At 47.8% G+C, this 23,192-nt stretch overlaps 1 protein-coding gene across 1 annotated transcript in view; it reads left to right on the plus strand.

The window, feature by feature from the left end:
• Positions 1-23,192, plus strand: part of FAM227A (family with sequence similarity 227 member A) — a 66,111-nt gene that overhangs the window by 10,825 nt on the left and 32,094 nt on the right. Inside the window, exons 6-10 of the mRNA XM_021687718.1 lie at positions 7,394-7,495; positions 7,978-8,082; positions 10,196-10,319; positions 14,130-14,234; positions 16,327-16,406. Of these exons, the coding sequence (XP_021543393.1) occupies positions 7,394-7,495; positions 7,978-8,082; positions 10,196-10,319; positions 14,130-14,234; positions 16,327-16,406 (516 nt within the window). The remainder of the gene's footprint in view (positions 1-7,393; positions 7,496-7,977; positions 8,083-10,195; positions 10,320-14,129; positions 14,235-16,326; positions 16,407-23,192) is intronic.

The raw sequence follows: 23,192 nt of genomic DNA on the forward strand, positions 1-23,192 counted from the left end.
CTACGTACGTCACCCAAGGCCACACAGTTTGCAAGTGACTGAACCGAGATTAGAACCCAAGCCCACACGTTACCTCCAAAACCTAGATTCTTCCTCCCAGAGGACTGGTTTCCAGACTGTCTTGATCAGGTATCCTAGCAGCAAGAAATTTTGAGCATGCGCCCTGAGGATGTATGTTTCTTTATATATGATATACATGCTCTGTTGTCAATAGCTACGTTGTATGTTAGTAATCTTAATTTCTTGGTTTTTTAAAATTAGACATTAATTAGGGGCGCCTGGGTGGCTCAGTCGGTTAAGCATCTGCCTTCGGCTCAGGTCATGATCCCGGGATCCTGGGATCAAGTCCCACATCGGGCTCCCTGCTCAGCGGGGAGCCTGCTTCTCCCTCTCCCTCTGCCTGCCGCTCCCCCATGCTTGTGTTCTCTATCTCTGTGTGTCAAATAAATAAATAAAATCTTTATAAAAAAAAGAAAGTAAATAAAATAGACATTAATTAGAATTTTCCTCCCACACCCCTTGGTACCCCTTGGGGTGAATTACCACTTGGAGCGCAGTGCACTGGGTTCCTTAGGAAGCAGGGTAGGGGCATTCAGAGGCCCAGAACAGGTGTGAGACAGCACTGTCCACTCAGGGGGTGGGGAAGAGTGTAAGGAGGTGTGGGGAGGGGAGGAAGCCCAGGAAATGGTATCTGTAGCCCTACAGCTGTGCCTCAGTGCCCTTCACGATTGTTCACTAACTGGTGTGTCCCCTTGGCTCCTAACTAGTCACCCCACTGTTCCCGGGACCCAGCTTCTTAGTCTTAACTACCTGCGCTTCCCACTGCTGCTTCAAACCCCTCACTCCCCCATCTCTCTCTCTCTCCTCCTCTCCCTCCCTCTGTCCCTCTGTCCCTTTCCCTCCCTCCTTTTCTCTCCCCGCCCTTCCTTCACCCCCTCCTCTCTTCTTCACCTGTTCTCCCTGCTGCCTTCTCTCCAGCGCTGCCTCTAAGTCAGTCCCATCTGTCTCCTTCCTCAGTGTCTGGCATTCAGACTTCCTAAGAGTGATGATCTGTTCAGGCCAGTCACTGCCCAGCATGGTGATGGTGTTTGCTGGAGTTCCAGTGCCTGGGTCCAGCGTGGGCTGCAGTCAGCAAGTGGACAGCTGCCTTTGACCAGGCAGTGGTGGCTCTGGGGTCCGGTACCTGATCCCCTGCTGTCCTCAGCCAGCGTGGAGGTGGAGGAGTGGCCGGCACTCAGAGCATCACATTTGCCCCAGACAATGTAAAAAGATGTTCCTTGCATGGTCATGTATGATAGCAAGGACCTGGAAAGTAGCTCTCTGGGCTCTAGTTTCTTCTATAAAATACGGATTGGAGCAGTCTCTACCTAGAGGTGTCATTGTAAAATTAAATACCATAAGGATCTTATTTAAGGGTATAAAAAGCGCTTAGTGGGCGCCGGGGTGGCTCAGTCGATTAATCGTCCGACTCTTGGTTTCGGCTCAGGTCTTGATCTCTGGGTCCTGGGATGGAGCCCCTTGTCGGGCTCCACGCTCAGCGTGAGTCTGCTTGTCCCTCTGCATGCCTCACCCCCCACCCCGCTCACAAGCGCACACACACACACTCTCTCTAAAATAAATAAATAAATCCTTTTAAAAAATGAAAAGCACTTGGCACAGTGCTTAGTAAGTCATGAGTTCTCAAAAAATGGTAGTGTCTATTATCAGCATTTTTAGAAATAGTTTAAGGATGATTAACAGAAGGCCAGCTCAGTCATTTTGGGTACATATATCGTGGACTACTTAGCCATTGAAACGAGTGTTTATAAAAAGTGCATTTTGCTATGCTGTGATGTTAAATGAAAAATATCAGTATATAAAACTCTACAATATGATGTTCCATAAGTACACACACGGGAAAATCTGGGGATGAAACCATACATAGATATTACCAATGTTCGCTGAGTGATAAGGCTATAGCTTTTTCTTCCTCCCTTTTCTGTACTTTAAAAAGAAGAAAGGGGCGCCCGGCTGGCTCAGTCAGAAGAGCATGCGAGTCTTGATCTTGGGGTCGTGAGTTCAAATCCCACAAGGGGCGTAGAGATTACTTAAATAAATAACAAACTTTTAAAATAAAGAAATAAATAGAAGAAAGACTTGAGAACAAATAGATTGTATGTTTCATGGATCTGCTGTCCCTGCATGACCTTCCTGCCCCCCGGCACAACCACACGCACTCATGTTCCATCTGCAAGGTGGCTAGCCCCAAGGACAGTGACCACTGTTATTTAATGTCCCATTTTGGAGGGCCCATGGGGAATGTTCTCCTTAGACCGTAATCCCCCAGAAAACCTGTGCATCTCCTGGCATGCTTTTCGTCTTATAACTAATGCTTCTAACTAATGCTTTTCTTTTTTTTTTTTTTTAAGATTTTATTTATTTATTTGACAGAGAGAGACACAGCGAGAGAGGGAACACAAGCAGGGGGAGTGGGAGAGGGAGAAGCAGGCTCCTCGCAGAGCAGGGAGCCCGATGCAGGACTCGATCCCAGGACCCTGGGATCATGACCTGAGCCGAAGGCAGTTGCTTAACCGACTGAGCCACCCAGGCGCCCCTAACTAATGCTTTTCTTTAGCTCCCAGGAAACTCAAGGCAATTTGTGTCTTACAGTTATTTTTATTTTAATTTTTTAAAGATTTTATCTTATTGTTTCTTTAAAGTTTTATTTATTGAAGGAATCTCCCTTCCTTCACCCAATACACCCAACACGGGGCTCCAACTCACAACCCCAAGACCAAGAGTCTCATGCTCCACCAACTGAGCCAGCCGGGCGCCCCTGTGTCATACCTTTAAAAGGACCCTCTTCCATCCTGCTCAGGGCCATCACAAGCCCTTCCCTGCCTCCTCACACCCTCTCCTCCGTCACTTCTCCCCCTCTCTTGGCAGCCCAAGTTGCCTCTGCTTCAGAGAATCTGGAGGCCATCGCTAGACGATGAGCTCCACGAGGATCAAAGGCCTGTCTCTATTGTTCATTGGTGGGCGCCAGCCTGGCACTGAGCCTCACCTGGGACGCGAAGAGCTGCCCACGCTTGCTGCCCTCACTTCTCACTGCCGCCCTCTTTCAGTGCTGCTGCAGCCTGCCCCGTTCTTGTCCCTGACGTGGCCCGAGTCCATCCACCCTTCGCTCTCACAGGGCCAAGTCCAAAGGGTGTGTTCTGTTGTTACTTTAGACGACCTCTCTGTGGAACTGACCCAGAGGACGACTCCCTGCACTCAGAAGTTCTGTCCTTCCTTGGTTTCTGTGGTAGCTTCTCCATCTACTCAAGCAGCACACTTGGGTCTTCCAAGCCCACGTTCTTTAGGACCCCTGCCTCTGCTCTGTCTTCTCCCTCTGCACAGACTCATGGGGACAGTGGAGGGTGGACAGGAGTCATCTTCTCCCCACACAAGGCTCCCCACCGTGCTCCCAACTCCCATATTCCGAGCTGTGCTCCCGACTCCCATATTCCTCCACCACCAGCCCTGCTGGCTCTGACTTCTCAGACTCATCAGACCTGCTTCTCCTCCTGTCTTGAAAACCAGAGCCTTCCGCCCGAGCATCAGCCAGTCTCCTCCCTGGCCCGCGCCCCTGCATCCGATCCGTCACTGAGACTCAGCTACTATCTTTACTCTATCTCCTCCTCCTTCCTACTGCCACTGCCAAGTTCAGGCCCCACACTTTCCCGTCTGGATCACTGCACCTACTGCTCAGCATGCCGTCGACCTTACCATCTCAATCCCCTCTGATGCACCTTCTGTGCGGCCTCCAGGGATCTTTCTAGAGCAACAGCTTCATGGTGGTCATGCCCTGTTGAAAATTCTTCAGTGCTGGCTGTCCCCCTGCCCCCTGTCCGGTGGCAGAACAAACCCTTGGTCCCAGCCCCCAGGTGCCTCATAGCCTGACTCCTGCCTGGCCTCCCAGCGCCCACACCCAGCACCTTCCACGGCACAGAAACCCCTTGAAGTTCCCCAAATGTGTCCTGTTGTTTCCCAACTCAGCACATGCTTTCTCCTGTCTGTGCAGCTCTCAGCTCTCCCTTCTTCAGCAGTCATTCTTACTCTCAGAGCCTCTCCCGGTACCCCAAGCACAGGTTAGCTGCCCTGCTGGGCTCCTTATCCCCCTGGATTCCTTCTCTCAGGGCCCCCATCACACTAGATTATAAATGTCTGCTCACCTGGGAACATCTCCAGGGCAAGGACTCTCCCATCACCATCCAAGCACCTAGTAGGTGTTCAGTAAATAACTATTGAAGGGCTGAAATGAAATCCTTTTTGAAAGGAAACAGGAGGGGCGCCTGGGTGGCTCAGTCATTAAGCATCTGCCTTCGGCTTGGGTCATGATTCCAGGGTCCGGGGATCAAGCCCCACATCAGGCTCCCTGCTCAGCGGGAAGCCTGCTTCTCCCTCTCCCACTCCCCCTGCTTGTGTTGCCTCTCTTTCTGTCTCTCTCTCTGTCAAATAAATAAATAAAATCTTAAAAAAAACCCAGGAGTATGAGTAAATAAATAAATAAGAACTAGCACGCCCTTAGCGAGTGTTTCCGGGCCTGGCACTGTTCCAAGCACTTTGTATGTGTCACTTGCTCATTGAATCATCTTATCAGTCCTTGAGGTGGGGACTATCACTCTCCATTCCCTGTGATGTCGGCAGGCCGCCTCCCAGGACCCAGAGGGGGTCCCACGGGTCCAGCCAAGAGGGGCCCTGGCTGCTCACAGGCTAGAAATCAAACCCAAGCCAGCAGGAAGTGAAAGCAGAGTTTGTTGAAGGTATTAAGAGAGTGCAGGTGGAGACAGAGTGCCTGGGAGACTCAGAAAGGAAAGGGGGTATGAGTCTTGTCTATGTTGAGGGTCTGGGGTTTTTGTTGAAGGTGGTGGTCTGGTGTGTGTGTCCTTCCAGGCAGCCAGGAACTGGTTTGAACAATGACAAAGGCCCAGATGTTATTCCTTGGAGCCGGGAATTCCAGTGGTCTGGAACACGCATATAATGGCACGTCCAGTCATTCTTACCTGGTCCTTCTTTAGATGTCGTCTGTTCTAGAGAAATCATCAACTCCTTGTCTTTGCAAGGAGGACACTGTTTGTGTTATGAGGCTTGTGTAAAGTGGGCAGTGCATGTCCTAGCAAGAATAGAAGCAGGAAAAGGAGCAAAAAGCAGATTTTCTATGGAGTCTCAGTTTCTCTATCTCATCTGGATGGGGAAACTGAGCATATACAGGTTCAAGAACGTTGCTCAAGGTCACACAGCTTTTAAGTGTAAGAGCTGGATTTGAATCCAGGCAGTCTGGTACCAGAGTCGGTGCTCTTTAACTGCTCCAACTCTACTTTTTCTCTAAGGAACAGGAGGAATGGTGAAAAAGACAAAGCAAAGAGCAGGGCTCAGAGAGCTCCCTGCTAATGAGGGAGGCTTGCTTATCAATGCACCATGCCCTCCGTTTCCGTGGGCCCAAAGGGAGACCAGGGGTCTCTCCCTTTGCATCCAGGAGGGGGGCAGGAGTGGGATCTCTTTGCTCTTCATAATGCTAAGGGGCAGCCTGTGTGGTGTTTCTGGGGTCAGGCTGCCTGCTTCAGAGCCTCCCAGGCCATGTGAGCTTAGGCAAGAATCTTAACCTTTCGATCCAAAATCCCTCTTCTATAAACCGGGGATACCTGTGGTATCTACCACATAGATTGTGGAAAATGAAGTGAGATAAGGAGGGAATGTGCATAGCCCAATGCCCAACACACGGTAAGCATTCAACAAATATACGAATATATATATATTCATTCATATATATGAATGATGTGGTTTTGGGATATCGGTGAGGTAAGGTCTGGAACCGAAGACCAAGAAGGAATTCTTGATAGTTTCTTCACCAGTTCCTTGGTGGTTTATTAAAGCACGGGGACAGGACCCGTGGGCAGAAAGAGCTGCTGCACAGGGTTGTGAGGGGTAGCTGATTATATATACTCAGGAGTTGGGAGAGGTAAGGAAAAGGGAGGTTTTCAAAAGGATTTTCATATGTTAAAGAGGACCTACAAGATACTGGCGGCCTTGCCATTGGCAAGTTAAGGCATTAACATTAAGATAGTTGGGAACTTCCCGGAGGAACATTACATTTTGCCATCAGTGGGTTTCAGGTATAAGGGCATTTAATTGTATCTACATTTCCTTCTGGAAGCTAGGTTATTGATAGAAATGCTTTGTTCTTGTAGATCACTAAGCCATTTGTAAACTGAGTGAGGCTCAAGTCTTGCAGGATTGTGATCTCTGTAAGTTGTTTTTCCTTTCCTTAGCTTTAAGGCAGCCAGGAGTGCCTGAGGAATGTCACAAATATCCCATGGGGGAGTGAGGTGTCAGCTTCTGCTTTGTCCTCAGCTTGCCTTCTGTTCCCTCATCATATATATATTTTTTAAAGATCTTATTTGAGAGAGAGACAGAGACAGCACAAGCAGGGAGGAGAGGGAGAAGCAGGCTCCCAGCTGAGCAGGGAGCCTGATGTGGGGCTCCATCCCAGGACCCCGGTATCATACCTAAGCTGAAAGCAGCCGCTTAACATATTATTATATTATTAAGACAGTAGCTTTGGAATCAGAGTAAGGTTCAAGACCATGTTGCATCACAATGAAGTCTGAATTTTCTGCCCCTCTGAGTTCACTGATAATTCTATTCTAATTTTAGGCTTACTAGGAACCCAGCAGAATCTCTTGGTCCAGTGATTTGCATTTGTATAGTATCTGTATTTGCTGATCGCTGCTGATTGAAGTAGGTGAGAGCTTGGGGCAGGGGCCTGGAGTTAGAGGTTTCAATCCTAGCTCTGCCACTTCCTGGCTGTATTACTTTGAGCAAGTGACTTCAGCTCTTTGGCCCTCAGTATCCTCATCTGTAAAATGGAGATTATCATAGTGGTTAAATGAGAGCATGTAAAAACAGCTGGAAAGGCAAATAGTCTGCACTCTATTTTATTTTATTTTTTAAGATTTTATTTATTTATTTGACAGAGACACAGTGAGAGAGGGAACGCAAGCAGGGGGAGTGGGAGAGGGAGAAGCAGGCCTCCCGCGGAGCAGGGAGTCTGCTTCTCCCTCTGACCCTCTTCCCTCTCATGCTCTCTGTCTCTCATTCTCTCTCTCGCAAATAAATAAAAATCTTAAAAAGAAAATAAATAAAAATAAAGGGTAAGTGTTGTTTTTAAGCTGACGCCAAAGTCTGTTAATTCCAAAGGTGACTGGCGGGAAGATGGTGTGATTAGTAATAGTAACAAGCTGTGGAACGTAGGAGGAAAGGAGGGTCTTGGACGGAGAGGATTATGAATCGGCCTGTGGCTCCAGGTGGAAAATTTTTTTTTTTTTTTTTCAAAAACAACAGCAATAATAATGTGAATTTTTTTTTCTTCAAGTCTTTCTGTTCAGATAGAGAATTAGAGAAGTTTCTCTCTTCTCCTTCTCCAAGAGCCATATGGCTGGATAGCTTCTGGTGGATCTTTCATGAGAGGTACCAGGTAAATGCAAATCTGATCACTTCTCTCCCTTGCTCAAGTTATTTTTCTGTGGAACAAACCCTAACCTCTTTAATGTGGGCTAGAAGCCTCTCTGATTCTGTGGACCCCCGCACTGGAGCCCCATCTGCCTCCTCCCTCCCCCGCCTGGCCCATATATCCTGTGCTTCAGCCACTGCACAATGTTTTGTAGCCCCGGAGTGTCAGGAACTGGTCCCTGTCACGTGGCTGGTCAACCACAAGGCCGGGAGCAGAGTCAGGACCTCCCTGCCCAGAGTTTGGGCGCTTGCTTCAACAGTCTGCTCTACGCATAAATCTATTTTATAAATCTAAAAATTAGTGTACTATTTCATAAATAACATGAGGTTAAACATCTCAAGAATAGTATTCCTAAACACGAGAGAAGTAGCTATTTCAGCATCTCAGCCGTTGCCCGTTAAAACCAGGGGCTCTAGTAACTCCTTCTGCACTTTTATTCCTGGTAGCCCAACAAGGAGATCCAGAATAAGCTGTTTGACCGGATAGCCCAAAACTACGCCTTTCTCTTGTTGAATGAATCCAAGTCCCACTATGAAGAGGCGCTCTTAAAAGTGAGCATCAAGCACCATTTGGAGGAAAAAAAATCACACTGGGTATCTCTTCACTTCAAATGCCAATAGAATGCCCTTAACGTTCTTTCTGTGAGGCAGTAAGTAGTAAGTTGTGCTATATCCATACACTGACTTGTAATGCAGCAGTCACAATAAATAAAGTAGATCTGTATATGGTATATTTTAAGTGAAAAGCAGAGCAATTTATAGAACTCTGTGTTTAAAAATGTGTATGTGTATGTATATATGTGTGCCTATGAATAGAAAAAAAAAAATCTGGAAAAATACATACCAAACTCTTAGCAATGGTTATCTCTGGGGAATGAGGTTATAAGAGACTTCTGTTTTATATATTTCTTTGGTATTTAAATAAGCATGTAATTTTAAAAGTATGAATATATATATATTCACAAAGACCGATTTAACTACATAAATTATTTAAATTACCACAGTCAGACTTAAAAGGCAAAGGAGAAACCGCAGAAATCACGTGGCACGTACATCACACAATGTAAAGAACTCTTACAAATTGGTGTGCCTGGCTGGCTCAGTCAGCGGCGCATTCGACTCTTGATATCGGGGATGTGAGTTCGAGCCCCACGTTGGGTGTGGAGATTACTTAAGTAAATACAAACTTAAAAAAAAAAAAAAAAGAACTTATACAAATCAATAAGAAAAAAATGCAACAACCCATAGACCAATTGACAAAGTACATAAACCAGAAATTCACCAGGGAAGAAATACAGATGGGGAAAAAGTGTTCACCCTTAACAATAGTCAAACGTACCAATTAAAACAATAATCATTTGGTACCCCTTTTTACCTGCTAGATTGCATGGATTAAAAAGAGTGATTCCCGGGGTTGTGAAGGATCTAGGGAAATGGCACTCTGACAGTCTGAGAAGTGACTTGATACATTTTTGCTACCAGGTGCTTACACTAGTTAAGTGTCCGCCTACCAAGTCAATTAGATTTTCCATGCCTCAGTTTCATCAACCATAAAATGGGGATAATACTGCCTCGCTCACTGAGTTGTCCTAAGGATTAAATGAGATGATGTTTGTAAGGCACTGACATATCCCCAGCACCTGAGAAGCCCCCAGCGCATCATAGCCACTATAGTTACTATCATGATTCCATCTTCTGGAGGTCATAATCGAATACTCAGGAAAAGCTGCTTTCCCTCATGCTTTACACAAATTTTTGACTGCCTGCTATGTGCCACAGAGTTAGGTTAAAAAATAAAAGTAATTAGGGCACCTGGGTGGCTCAGTTGGTTAGGCGACTGCCTTCGGCTCAGGTCATGATCCTGGAGTCCCGGGATCGAGTCCCGCATCGGGCTCCCTGCTCAGCAGGGAGTCTGCTTCTCCCTCTGACCCTCCCCCCTCTCATGCTCTCTCTATCTCATTCTCTCTCTCAAATAAATAAATAAAATCTTAAAAAATAATAATAATAAAAGTAATTATTCCACATAATTTGTAATGTAAAGTCTTAGAAACGAGACAACATCCATTGATGGGGGATGTAGAAGGAAATTTTGGTATGCCTACTCAGCCCAATATTATGAAGGTCATTCTTGGGGAAAAAAAATTCCCAAGAGTTGATAACAACCCGAGGAAGTGCTTATACTATATTGTTAAATGAATAAGGCTGGATATAAATGTATAATTTGCGATCAACCATAGTTAAGAAGGAACAACAGTACCACCTATGCATAGGGGAAAAAATAACAGTAGTAGTACTTCCTGTTATCTCTGGGAGGTAGCAAGATGGGCAGGTCAAATGTATCTTGTCCTCTGGGCTACTCTTTGGCTGGGTGGCAGAAGGGGCTGAGCCACCGACCACGAGCAGAGGGGCGGGGGGTGGGGGAGGGAGGTTGGTGGTCAAGCATCTCATGAGGTTTGAGGTGTGGTTCTCAGATAGGGTAAGGAGTCCACCAAGATGTGGGCCAGCAGCAGATGGAAATTGCGTCCCCCCGTGAATGGAAGGCAGTGCGATATCAGGCAGAGTGTTTTATCACAGATCCTTTCTGCAGTCAGGAGCTCTTTTCTGGGTGTGGAGATGTCCAGAATGTTGCCTGAGCTCTGCTCCCCCTCTCCCCCCTCACCCCCAGAAGTTGCCAACGCTGCTGAGTAAAGCTGTGTACACCAGCTTCTGTTGCTGCTTCCCGCAATCCTGGTTCAACACGCACGAATTCAAATCGAGCATCTGTAACACGATGAGCCTGTGGATTTCAGGTAAGAGGGGGCTGCTTTGTCCTGGGGAAAGTGATTCTGGAAACACTTTTCTGCCTGAGCCTAGGTGTGTGGTTTGCCATCACATCCTTCACTGAGGCATTTGTCCTTTTTTCTTGCTGACATCAAAGAAGGGAAGGTGTGCGGTTAGAGCCTCCAGGAGTACTGATTACCCTGCTTCCACAAAACAAAAACAAAAACAAAAACAGTTCTGAGACATTCCTAGCCCCCCCTTTGTGTCCAGTGATCTGCAGGAAGCAGGTTTCAGCAGAGGTTAGTTGGCCATGTGCTGTGGACTGATGGACCTAGAGGCTCAGGAGCCCAAAAGCAGATGCTAGTTGGATGATTCCACCCTTCTACTCCCCAGTAACCCCATGTGGCCTAACCGTGGTCCCCTTGTCCCCTTGTCCTTGCCACACACTGTGCCAGGCTGATGTTTGCTTTTAACTACTTTTCACTCCTGTTCCCTACTCCCCTCTTCTCGACCTAGCTATTTTCTAAGGTTGTTAACATCTACTGCCTATTGAGAGGTTCCTGTGTACTAAGTACTGTGCTAAGTAAGCACTTCTTTACATTTCCTACTGTCTTGGGGGTCTCCAGGTTCATCCCGCATTAGGATATTTGCTGGGAGAACTCACAGTCTCAGCATGTAGTTATATTCACGGCTAAGATTACAGCAGTGTAGTGAGGATACCCAGCCAGGGAATACTCTTAGGGGAAAAGACAAGAGTCTGGAGGAACTCATGTGCAGGCTTCCTTCTGCTCTCTCCCTTCCATGAGGACTTGGGCAGAGCACTCTCATCCCTCTGCAGCAAAGATGTAGCAACACGTGTGATGTTTCTGCCCGGGGAAGCCTACCTACTAGAGACACAGCACCCAAGGTTTATATTGGGGGCCAGTCACGTAGACACCTCTGTCTATCATATACCAAAATTCCAGGAAAGCAGGTGTTCAGCCGAAGCCACATCGTTTTACAGATAGTCTAGGCCCAGTGAGCCATTCTAATCAGTTAGGGAAAAATTTCCTCCCAGCTATATTGTTATAATTGACATATAACATTGTGTAAGTCTAAGATGCACAAAGTGATGATTCGATGCACGTACATATTGGGGAATATTAACCATAATAAGGTTAGTTAGCACATCCTTCACGCATAATTACCATTTTGTTGTTATGGTGAGAAGACTTAAGGTCTACTCTCAATAAGCTTTGCTTATTTTCAAGATTGCTTTGGCTTTCAGGGTCTTTTGTGGATCCACACAAATTTTAAGATGGTTTTCTCTACTTCTGTGAAAAATACCATTGGAATTTTTCCCTTTTTTTTTTTTTGAATTTTGATAGAGATTGCATTGAATCTATAGATGGCTTTGGTAATATGGATATTTTCACAATATTAATTCTTTTGATCCATTACACAGCATATCTTTCCATTGATTTGTGTCTTCCTCAATTTCTTTCATCAGTGTCTTATAGTTTTCAATGTATAGATTTTCCACTTCCTTGGTTAAATTTATTCCCAAGTATTTTATTGTTTTCAATGTTATTGTGAGTGGGTTGTTTTCTTTATTTTTTTTCATGTAGCTCTTTGTCAATGTATAGAAACCCAACTGACTTTCATATGTTGATTTTGTATCCTGACAATTTACTGATATTGTTTATTAATTCTAACAGTTTTTTTGGTGGACTCTAGGTTTTTCTGTATACAAGATCATGTCATCAGCAAACGGAGACAAATTTACTTCTTCCATTCTGATTTGGATGCCATTTTTTTCTTTCTTTTTTTTCTTTCTTTCTCTTTTTCCTTTCTCTCCCCCTCTCTCTTATTTATTTATTTTTTTTATGTCTAATTATTCTGGGTGGTGAGAGTGGTTAGAGTGGATATTCTCGTCTCATTCCCGGTCTTAGAAGAAAAACTTTTTTCATCATTGAGTATGATATTAGCTGTGGGCTTGTTATATGTGGCCCTTATTACATTGAAGTGTGTTCCCTTTGTACTCACTTTGTTGAGAGTTTTTACCATGAAAGGATGTTGAATTGTGTCAAATGCTTTTCCTACATCTACTGAGATGAGCATGTGATTTTTATCTTTCCTTTTATTAATATGGTGTATCACATTGATTTGTGGATGTTTATCCATCTTTGCATCCCAGGGATCCATCCCACTTGATCATGGTGTGCGATCCTCCTAATGTGCTCTTGAATTCAGTTCGCTAGTATTTTCCTGAGAATTTTTATGTCTGTATTCACCGGGGATATTGGCCTGTAGTGCCCTTACCTGGCTTTGGTATCAGGGTAAAGCTGGCCTCATGAGTTTGGAAGTGTTCCCTCCTCTTCAGTGTTTTGAAAGAGTTTGAGAAAGATTGGAGTTCATTCTTTAAATATTTGGTAGAATTTGCCTGTGAAGCCATCTGGTCCTGAGCTATTCTTTGTTTGGGAGGTTTTTGATCACTGATTCAACCCCCTAACTCATTATTGGTCTGTTCAGATTTTATATGTCTTCATGATTCGGTCTTGATAGTTTGTACGCTTCCAGGAATGTATCCACTTCTTCTAGGTATTAGGGAAAGCGATATCAGTGTAAGGAAATGTTTACCAGCCAACTTGCAGATGCTGGCTAAAGGCCAACCTCGAAAGCAAGATTTTCCAAGGATAGCAACCTGGGTCTGCTAAGTCTTTTTGGCACACCCATTTAATCCTCTTAACATACGCAGAATCAAAGAGGTCCAGCAGCAAACAAATGGGAGAGCAGGCATTCAGATCCAGGCTGTCCCACTGCAAAATTAGGTCTTTGACCACTGTGCCATCCTGCCTCTCATTCTCTGACACTTTTCTTTCTGTTCCTCCTTCCTATTCCCCTTTTTGTCCAAGGCTGAACCTCCTTCCCTAAACTTCCTGTCCACTTACTTTGTCCAATGGAGACAGCATCTTTGCATAAGAGTTCAAAATTTCTCAAGTAATCCTTGGTCTTTTCCTTTCTAAACCAAAGAACTGAGGGAGACAGTGGAGTCCTTCTAACGTCTGAGGATTCGGTTCCAAGAAGCCAAGACTCTGAAACGCATGGTTTGCTTTACAAGGAAAGCATTAGCCCCATTAACATCACCATCAAATATTTAGGGAGAGGGCGCCTGGGTGGCTCAGTCGGTTAAGCGACTGCCTTCGGCTCAGGTCATGATCCTGGAGTCCCTGGATCGAGTCCCGCATCGGGCTCCCAGCTCGGCAGGGAGTCTGCTTCTCCCTCTGACCCTCCTCCCTCTCATGTTCTCTGTCTCTCATTCTCTCTCTCTCAAATAAATAAATAAAATCTTTAAAAAAAAAAAAATTTAGGGAGAGCCAGTTTCTGGTTCTAAGTGTGATAACATGTTGAGCAAATACTTACTAAGCTCCTATTTATCACGTGCTGGGTCCAGTGCTAAGGCCCCGAGGTGCAAAAGTGAGTATGATCCAGGTTCTGCGGTCAGGGAGCTCACAGTTCAGTGACAGCAGAGGAGATAAGCAGGAAAAGGAATGATTACAATGCCTTCATATCTGTACAGCACAGGGTCAGGTGCCCTGGTGTGATCCAGTCGTCAGACCCATGCTGTTGGGGGGCAGGGCGAACCTCACCGTCTCTTCTGCAGAGGAAGGCACCAAAGCCTCCCACAGGGGAAGTGGCTCCATCAAGGCCACAGGGCCACCGTAGGGTGAGGCAAATGCTAGAAGCTCCCCCCGCCCCAGGACCAGCAGGGGGGGGCAGGGGGCGGGGCTCTGTCTTCTGTTTTCTGCCTCCTTTCTCTTTCATGGAAGTTTTCATGAACACTCTTCACTCTCTGTTAGGTATCTACCCTTGCCTACAGAGCTATAACAGCTGGGACTATTCAGAACTGGATCCAGAGAGATTCCGCAGAGAAAAATTAATTTTGCAAAGAAGACTGTTAAAGAGTAAGCTACCCCTTGTGCACTTGGCCCCCCTGCGCCCCTGCCACACCCAGCCGCCATCCAGCTGGGACAGGGCAGAGCCTTGGTATTGAAGTACTCAGGCCAGGTTCCCTCTCACGCTCCCCCACACTAGCCACCAAAATGACTGAAATGCTATTGCTTAGAAATTATAGTTAAGAGTCAGCACAACATAATTGCTGGGATGTAGGGGTGGAACCTGATATTATACCCATGGACGCCAGAGACTAGGTATCTGCTCTGGGCCAGGCTCCATGCTGGCCTCTTCATCTTTTTATTTAATCCTCACAACAACCAGCTCAAAGACACACTAAATCCATTTCACAGATAAGGAGAGTAGAGTTCAGAGAAGCAAGTTGCCCAAGGCCTACTTTCTTATTGCGGCAACAGACACATAAAGGGCTCTGAGCACCAGGCAGCCACGCTCCTGTGGATTAGGTGCAGTGGTGGGGCATACAGGCTGAGGGGGCGTGGCGGGAGGTCCTCAGTCCAGCCCTGAGAGGGTCAGTAAGTGGCACGTAAGCTGAGATTTGAAGGATGTGTATTTTAGGCAAGTGAAGGGAAGAATTACTGTTCCAGGTGGAGGGAACAGAGTGTGATAAGACCCAGAGGCATTCCTCATGGCAGCCGGGAGAGGACTGTAATGGGTAACCAGCCCATGGGTGACCAAGCCCAGATCAAACTCAGGACTGCAAAGCCAGAGAGACACAATGCTGGGTTAGGCGGATGTTTCCTCCAGGGGGTGATGTCTACCCTTTTCATGGGGGCACCCCAGGGATGCAGTGAAGCCCCATCTTTAATAGGTCAATAGGACCCAGGAGGCAGACAACATTCACTAATGAAGTCCTTTAACAACCCAGGACCCTTTGGAAGTGGAAGACAGGAGTGAGAAAATTATTTTTTTCTTAAATGTGCTGAAAACAGCCCGTGCTGTGAAGAATGAGTCTGAGCACAAAGCTCTACCCTGGTTAGCAATAAAAATAATGCTATTGCACACTGACTCCCATTCTTTGCACCAGCCACAGTTTGGGTTCTTTTGTGTCCTCCCCACCCAAACCTTATGAGCGAGGCTGTTACCCTGATCTTATAGCAGGATAAGGTGCAGAGAGGTTCCTGTGCCCAGGGTTTCCCGGCACAGTTGGGGGCTAGGATTTTGCTCAGACGTGCTAATCAACCTACTCTTGTTAGCTGGTGGCCTCTCTGGCCAGTGACAGGGGTCTCCCCCCTCAGTCTACCTCCCTTAGGGAAAGTGAGGCCACTCAGCAGGATGGGGGGCGCCTCCCGAGAGGCGGTACAGTCCACACCATGGTGAGCTTACTGACCCTGGAGGGGCGCTGGCAGAGCCTCCCACATGCTGCCTAGAACGAGCAGCATCAGCATCTCTGGATGGGCTGACCACCCCCTGATCTATGAGCGCCGTCCAGTTTGCAAAGCACTGGCCCAGGGCACAGGGAAGGCAGTCCTCAGAGAAGAGCATGATTGTACTTATTGGGTGGATATGCTCATAGCTATACTTCCTCAGAGCCAGGCACTTTCATTGCTGCTTTTCTAAGCATTTACGTTCACTGACCCACTCAATACGTTTGCTTTCCCAGTGATCACCATGTACACACAGAAGTTTCAAAGGGAAAAAAACTAGAACCTGTAAACTGTCTTCAACTTTAATGACACTCCCTGAGGCTGATAGATTGTTACTTTAAGTGTTTAATCCAACATTTATTCATTTTGATGTTTCAGGGTTTTGAGTTTTTTGTTTTTCTTTTGAAGCCAGTACTTTTTTTTTTCATATGGGTTGAGTGCTTGCCCTGTATACTGTCCTCTGCATACATTATTTACTTTAATTGGTTCAGCAGCCCCGCAAGGTAGTTTAGTATTCAAACCTTTAACAGGATCAGAGAGGTTAGGTGACCTGCCCAAGGTCACTCAGCAGAGGGAATGACAGAGGGGCTCTGGTTTGCCTAAGGTCCATTGTCCTACTGTTGCTGTTGCCTCCAGGGAGGGGGCTGTGTCAGAACTCCTGGTGTGCAGCGTCACCTCCGGACAAGAAGGGACTGAAGCCCATTTTTCTCTTCCCTAGAAAGAGAGTTTTCTTTGTTCACTTCTAAGAGATGTATCTCCCAGGGGCCTCGCCAGAACAAGAAAGTTCCCTGCCCTAAGGTGAGTAGAGGGGCACAGACCCAGACCCCCTTGCATCCCCAGACGCTTCAATGACTTCTAGTTGGTTCCACATCTCTGCACTCCCTGTCCATCATCTTGGGAGGGGTCCTGGTGGTCCTCTAGATCTGCAGGCATGAGCAGAGCACCAAAGGGTCACCACAGAAATGCAGTGATTGGGGGGTAGAGGGGATGGAAGCAGTTTCTCAGTGTAGGCTCAGCTCCAAAGTGTTTTCATAGCTTTTCCTCCCTACCACTTCATCATAAACCCACACCTGGCTGTCATATCTGAAGCAGGAATGATGTTAGGGTTCAAAGCCGCCGGCTTTCTTGTGAAAGAATTCTTGAGACATCTTTGGTGCAAAAAGGCACAGGGACAGGGCCCGAGGGCAGAAAGAGGAGGGGTCGTGAGGAGTGGCCCATGATATACTTTCAAGTTGGGAGGGTTAGGGATAGCTAAGTCTCTAAGGAATTTTGGAAGCAAGGTTTCCAGGACCTTGAGAGGGCTAGCTATTGTTGGGAAAAGGTCATTTTACTGTCTAGTAAAACCTTAGTCACGAGGCCCTTCAGAGGTGTATCAGTGGGTGTTATGCTGGAGGGGATGATTGCCAACATGTATCTTGGAGGAGTAGAGATAAAGGAAGTTTCCAAAGGAATTTTTATATGTTAAAGTAGACTCATAGGATCCTGGGGGTCGGGCTAAGATTGCCTTTTGCCGTTCGCAAAGTATTAACATGGAGGAAGGTCAACTGCCTGCTTCAAGTCAGTGGGCTGTAGGTAGTCAGGAAATTTAATTTTTCTTCTGCCTTTGTTTCTCACATCACTCTCACACCAGCTTGCCCCTCTCTGCCTTGCCCTGTGATGTTCCTCCTAGGTACCTCCAACACCACCCCACTTCACCTCTCCCCTCCCCTCCCTACAGTCCAGTTTGAGCCCCTTCACCTTGCAGTAGGCTCCTGGCTCCCTCAGGCTCCCCAGAACCCCTGCAATCTTTTCAAAATGCAGATCTAATTATGTTATAATGTCACCCCCGGGCCCCAGCCTACTCCCCTATCCCAAACACCCTCCCCCAGCCCAAATGAAAAATACCTCCCAAACTTCACCTTGGCCTCTGTACCTACCATCCCTCTGGTCCCAAATAAGCTCCCTCCCCCCACTGCCACCCACATGGTCAGCATCTCCTCCCATTGGTAACATGAAACCTGCCAAACACTCACCAGCAAGGCATACTTTTTACAGACAGCTGGAAAAAAAATAAATGCCTGGGAAAACCATGAATGAGGACTTCTGCTGCCCGTTTTTTATAAGTAATACGTCACTGGCACCCAGCCGAGGTCACTCGTTGACTACCACCTTTGACTATCTTTGTAGAGTTGAGTAGTTGTGATGCAGACTTTACGGCCTGCAAAGCTGAAAACATTTACCCTCTGGCTCTTTGCAGAAGGAGCAGCATTCATCCTTCTGTCTCAGCTGAAGGGGTCCTCAGGGTCCTCAGTCTCCACCCAGGTCCGCATTCTTGTTCTACCCACTCAGAGCCCTCTCCTTCCGAGCTAGGGAATTACTGGGTCATTCACTGATCATGGTGGTCTCTCCCACTAACCTTTAAGCTGTAGACCGCCGTCCTCATTTCTAATACCCTGTTTCGTCCTTATTAAGTAGCCTATGAGGCTTGATTCATTGTCAGACCAGCCTTTCCCCTTTGTTTGGTGCAGAGTTGGGGGTGTTTCCACCCTGAAACGTTCACCCAGTGTTTGGAATGGGTGAAAGTTGTGCCTTTCTTTTGTAAAGTGGGATAAAGGCTGCAGGATGACCACTTTCAAGAAAACAGGATGTGAGGACACTTGGGGATCTGGAAATGGATGTTCTTCCAACTGACCATCCCAGTATTCCTTGGAAAGTCTCTGTGGCCCCACAGAGGTTGAAGGTCTCTGGTTAAAACCCTGCTGTCTGTTCTGAAGAAAAGATTCATGGCATACCCCATCCTCTTCAGTTTCAAAGGGGAAAAAAACACTTTACTGATATTATAAAAATCTAATGGAAACAGAAAGAAAAGGGAAATCCATGCATAGGTGAGGACAATAGTAAGCAGTAAAGGAGAATAAGACAAAGTTCAATCAAATCGGGTACTTAAAACATCCAGCCTCTCACCGGCTGCCTGCGGTGGAGACAGCCCCGGCTGGAGTCCCCATAGAGAGGCCTGGGTGGAGCATCCTCCCTTCAGGCGAAGACTTCCAACTGACCATCCCCATAAGGGCCGTATTTATAGGGCAAATGACTATTTATAGTACACATGAGGGGGGTCTGAAGTTAAATGTTGCTTGCCTACCTGCAGTTTGGAGAGCTGCATTTCTATGTTATCATGGCTTTCCGTCTTCAGGGAGCCTGGGTTAGATGTGCTCGCCTCCCCTCCGGATTCCGTTCCAGGGGCCCAGCCCAGCCTGGAGCTGGAGGCGATGCAAGGCAAAATGGATAGCTCTTGGCATCCAAACCAGGAGGGCCCGTTGTGACCTGGAGGTCAGCTAATGTCAACGAATCAGGCTCCCACGGTCACTCATCCAGCACGGGTCTCGCAAACCCGCCTTAGCCTGCCTGCAGATATGCGGGACACATCCCAGAAACCTCCGTGCACACAGTACACTCTCCCGGGTTCAGACCGCAGCCGCGCGGCCTCCGACAAGCTCCTTAAGCTCCCCAGGACTTGCTTTCTACAGGTGTGAGATGAGTACAGCTGCAGCAGGGCCTTCTCCCTGAGCTGCTGAAGACTGCAGCACACGCACCGGGGTGGCCGGGCTCCCTGTCACTCCGCGGCCACACGTCCCAGCTGGGCCCTCCGCACGTCCGGGCTCCCCTCCCCCAACCCTTATTTCACTTGGTCTCCCTTTCCAGAAGTCTCGCACCGCGAGCAGGCTTTCCCACTGGCCCTCCGCTAGAAGCAGCCAGCTGGAAAGCCCTCACCTTCCTACCCCGAGGCGATTGCCCCCATCTGTACCCTCACCGTCCGCCAGCCCCCTGTGCCTACGGAGGAGGGGCCCTGCCGCACTTGGATCTGGACCTCGCCCCCTGCGGCGGGCACAACCCCCCCCCCCCCCCGGGCCATCTAGCATCATCTTCTGCTCTGTTGGGTCGTGCCATCGTGGAACAGTCCTGCTCTGGCACCTCAAAACTTTGCCTCTGCACCCCCATTTCCTGCCACCCTTCCCAAAGCCTCATCCGCACCCACGGATCCTGCCTTCAGTGCGGCCAAGCAGCTGCTCCTGCCTCCGGGGCCCCAACCCTAATCTGCTCACGCTCTAGTCCACGTCACGTGGTTGGCTGCTCCCACCTTCTTGAGAGGCTTTTTTCTTTTGGCTTCTATGTTGCCAGAGTTTTGCGAGTGCCTTCCTTCCGTCAGGCAGTCTGTCCTGGCCCCTTCCCCTCTACCTACATACTCTTCCTGAGTGGTCTCATCTGGTCCTCTTTTGTGGTTCTGGAATATAGGTGAGGTTTGGTGGGGTGAGGTTTGGTGGGGTGAGGTTTGGAGCTGATGACCAAGAAAATTCTTGAGACGTCTTTGGTGCAAAATGGTGGTTTTATTAAAGCACAGGGACAGGACCAGTGGACAGGAAGAGCTGCTGCCCTGGGGGGTCTTGAGTGGCTGGTTATATACTGGGGAGTTGGGGGAAGTGGGGAAGTAAGGAAAAGGGAGGTCTCAAAATTACTTTCATATGGGGCGCCTGGGTGGCTCAGATGGTTAAGCGTCTGCCTTTGGCTCGGGTCATGATCCCAGGGTCCTGGGATCGAGTCCCGCATCGGGCTCCCGGCTCAGTGGGGAGCCTGCTTCTCCCTCTGACCCTCTCCCCTCTCATGCTGTTTCTCTCTCGCTCGCTCTCTAAAAAATAAATAAAATCTTTTAAAAAAAAATTACTTTCATATGCTAAGGAGGACCTACAGGATAATGGAGGCCTTGCCATTGTCAAGTTAAGGATGTTTATACCTCCTAGCAAGGCATTAACATTAAGATAGTTGGGAGCGTCCTGGAAGAATGTTACACCTGTCCCACCCAGGAGTGGGGGTTGGGGGGAGGTTGCAGGGTGTCACCTTGTGCTTTGTCTTCATCGAGCCTTCTGCTCCCTCATCACTCTGACTTTAAATGCCACCCATATGCCAGTAATGCCCAGATCGCCCTCCTCACCAGGGGGCTATCTCAATGATGACGTTTTGGAATATTGGTGAGGTTCGGTGGGGTGGGGTGTGGAGCCTCCGGCCAAGAAAGAATTCTTGAGACGTCTTTGGTACAAAAAGGTGGCTTTATTAAAGCACGGGGACAGGACCCGGGGGCAGAAAGAGCTGCTCCAGGGTTATGAGGAGCAATTGGTTATATACTATGGGGTTGGGGGAGGTAAGGATTAAGGGAGGTTTTCAAAAGAACTTTCATATGCTAACAAGGACCTACCAGATACTGGAGGCTTTGCCATTGTCAAATTAAGGTTGTTTTCCCTTCCAGCAAGGCATTAACCTTTAGATAGTTCGAAGTTTCCTGGAGGAATGTCACACATGTCCCGCCCAGGAGTTGGGGGCGTTGGTTTGCAGGGTGTCAGCTTGTGCTTTGTCGTCAGCTAGCTTTCTTCCTGATCATCGGCATGGTAGGGGGGAGGAGGTTGCTGATTTCCAGCAACCAGTATGAGGGCTGCGGCCTCCTCCTGGGCTCCTCCCTTTTACCCTTGGCCCCAGCCCAGAGTGACCTTGTCACACACGTACACCAGATGAGACTCTTCTCCGCTTAAAACCTCCGGCGGCTTCTCCAGTGCACTTGGTAGCCAGTCCAGCCTCCTTAGCCTGCCACGGACTGCCCTGCAGAATCCGGCTGCCACCTCTCTGCCCAGACTCCTCGCATCCTTTCACTCCCTCGGAGTGACCTCATCTCAGTGAAGCCGGTCCTGACCGCCCAGCTACTCTCTCATCACGGGGCTGCTTTAATGCTCTGCATGGCGATTCTCAGGGGCTGCTCTCTTCCCCGGGGACTTAGGATTGTTCACTGTCTGGCTCCCTCTAGTAGAATGTCAACTCCAGGAGGCCAGGGCCCCTTTTCTCACTCTTCTCTCTCCAGCTCCTAGGAACGGGGCCATGTGTGTGACGTCTTGGTCCCGCGCTTAGCAAATAATGGTGCTCTCTCTGCAAGTGTCCGTCCCCAAGAAGTGGAGACAAGCGGGCCTTGTAGACGGATAGCGGTCCCTCGTAGACGGAGAGCGGTCCCTTGGAGGCCAAGATCACATTATTTAATGTTTCTGCACTGCCTGTCACTGTGTAAAACAAAATGTATTTTCTTTGTACCGAAATACATAAAATCTCCTGACAGTTATTTCAGAAACCCAGCTAAAGATTCCATTTTCTGCCCCAGAAATAGAAATAATCAAATGCTTTCCAACAGTGAAAGCAGCTGAAGTCTTACTGGGTGAACCAGGATGGACTGGTGGAATTCCATGGTGAGGACAGAGCCTCTCCCTTGTTTTTAGCAGACACACTTTCCCATTTGCTCACAGAAATAGCTGTGTGTTTTCAAAATATGTTTTTCAATGGCAACAATCTGTCTAAGAGTCCACAGTTAAGTGGCTTTAAGTCTGTGGTCTGCCCTTCTCTTCCCTAGTGTTAGGGGTTTGCCCCAGTGGGAATGAAAAAGCATCTATCGGGATATCTGCTTCTGCTTTGAGGCTCAGCTATAAATAAGGGCTCCTATCTTTTAAAGGCGGGGTCATTCATTCATTTAACAAATAGTAGAGAAGATATCAAAGGTCTTTATAAGGAGGAATCATTGGGGCGCCTGGGTGGCTCAGTCAGTTGAGCGACTGCCTTTGGCTCAGGTCACCACCTCAGGGTCCTGGGATCGAGCCCTGCATCGGGCTCCCTGCTCAGTGGGGAGTCTGCGTCTCCCCCTCCCTCTGCCCCTCCCACTTCTTGTGCTCTCTCTCTCTCTCACATAAATAAAATCTTTAAAATGTGTATATATATATATATATATATATATATATATGAATCATCATCAAAATTCTTACCTGCAAACAATGGAATCTGCTCCAGGAAGAAACGTATTCAGGGAAAACAGTGGTGCACCACTCCCCAGGGAGGGCCGGCTTGTTAGTTTCAGAGGCCATGCCACCAAGAACAATGCCCAGGCCATCCCACCTCTGCAAAGGGACACGGCTGTGCCCTGACCAGCGTTCCTGGGGATTGGGAGGTCCGCTTTGCTTTCCTGTCAGCAGTCTTCCTGAAACTGGAGTCTGCGTGGCGCTGCCTCATCATGTTGGTCATTTACACTTCGAAGTGTTGGGCAGGTGCAGCGCATCTAAAGGGTAGACTGTAGGTGAAATGTCTGCATCCCAGCCACAAAAGAAGCTGGGGGGAGCAGCTTAAGTCTTTCACATTGGGGCATGGGTCTTGTGTATATGGAGAAGGAAGGGTACACATGTGACAGATAACACCACCAGAAAGAGCCATTTGGGCTGAGAACCAAAGGCTGAGGAGTCAGCCATTAAAAGAGTGAATGGAAGAACCTTCCAGAAAAAGGGAACAGTGTGTGCAAAGGCCCTGAGGCAAAAAAAACAAAAACAAAAAAATGAGATATTCAAGGAACAGAGAGAAGGCCAATGATACTGTCACCCAGCCCATGTGGGAAAGAGGGGCAGGAGTCAAGGCTGGGGAAGTAGCAGGGGCCAGGTCCTGTACAGTTGGGAGGGTCACAGTAAGGAATATAGATATAATTTAAGTGCTGCGGGAATCCATTAAAACAGGGAGATGACACTCTCTGATTTATAT

Source organism: Neomonachus schauinslandi, chromosome 5, assembly GCF_002201575.2.
Source record: "Neomonachus schauinslandi chromosome 5, ASM220157v2, whole genome shotgun sequence".
In the NCBI taxonomy this organism is placed as follows: domain Eukaryota; kingdom Metazoa; phylum Chordata; class Mammalia; order Carnivora; family Phocidae; genus Neomonachus; species Neomonachus schauinslandi.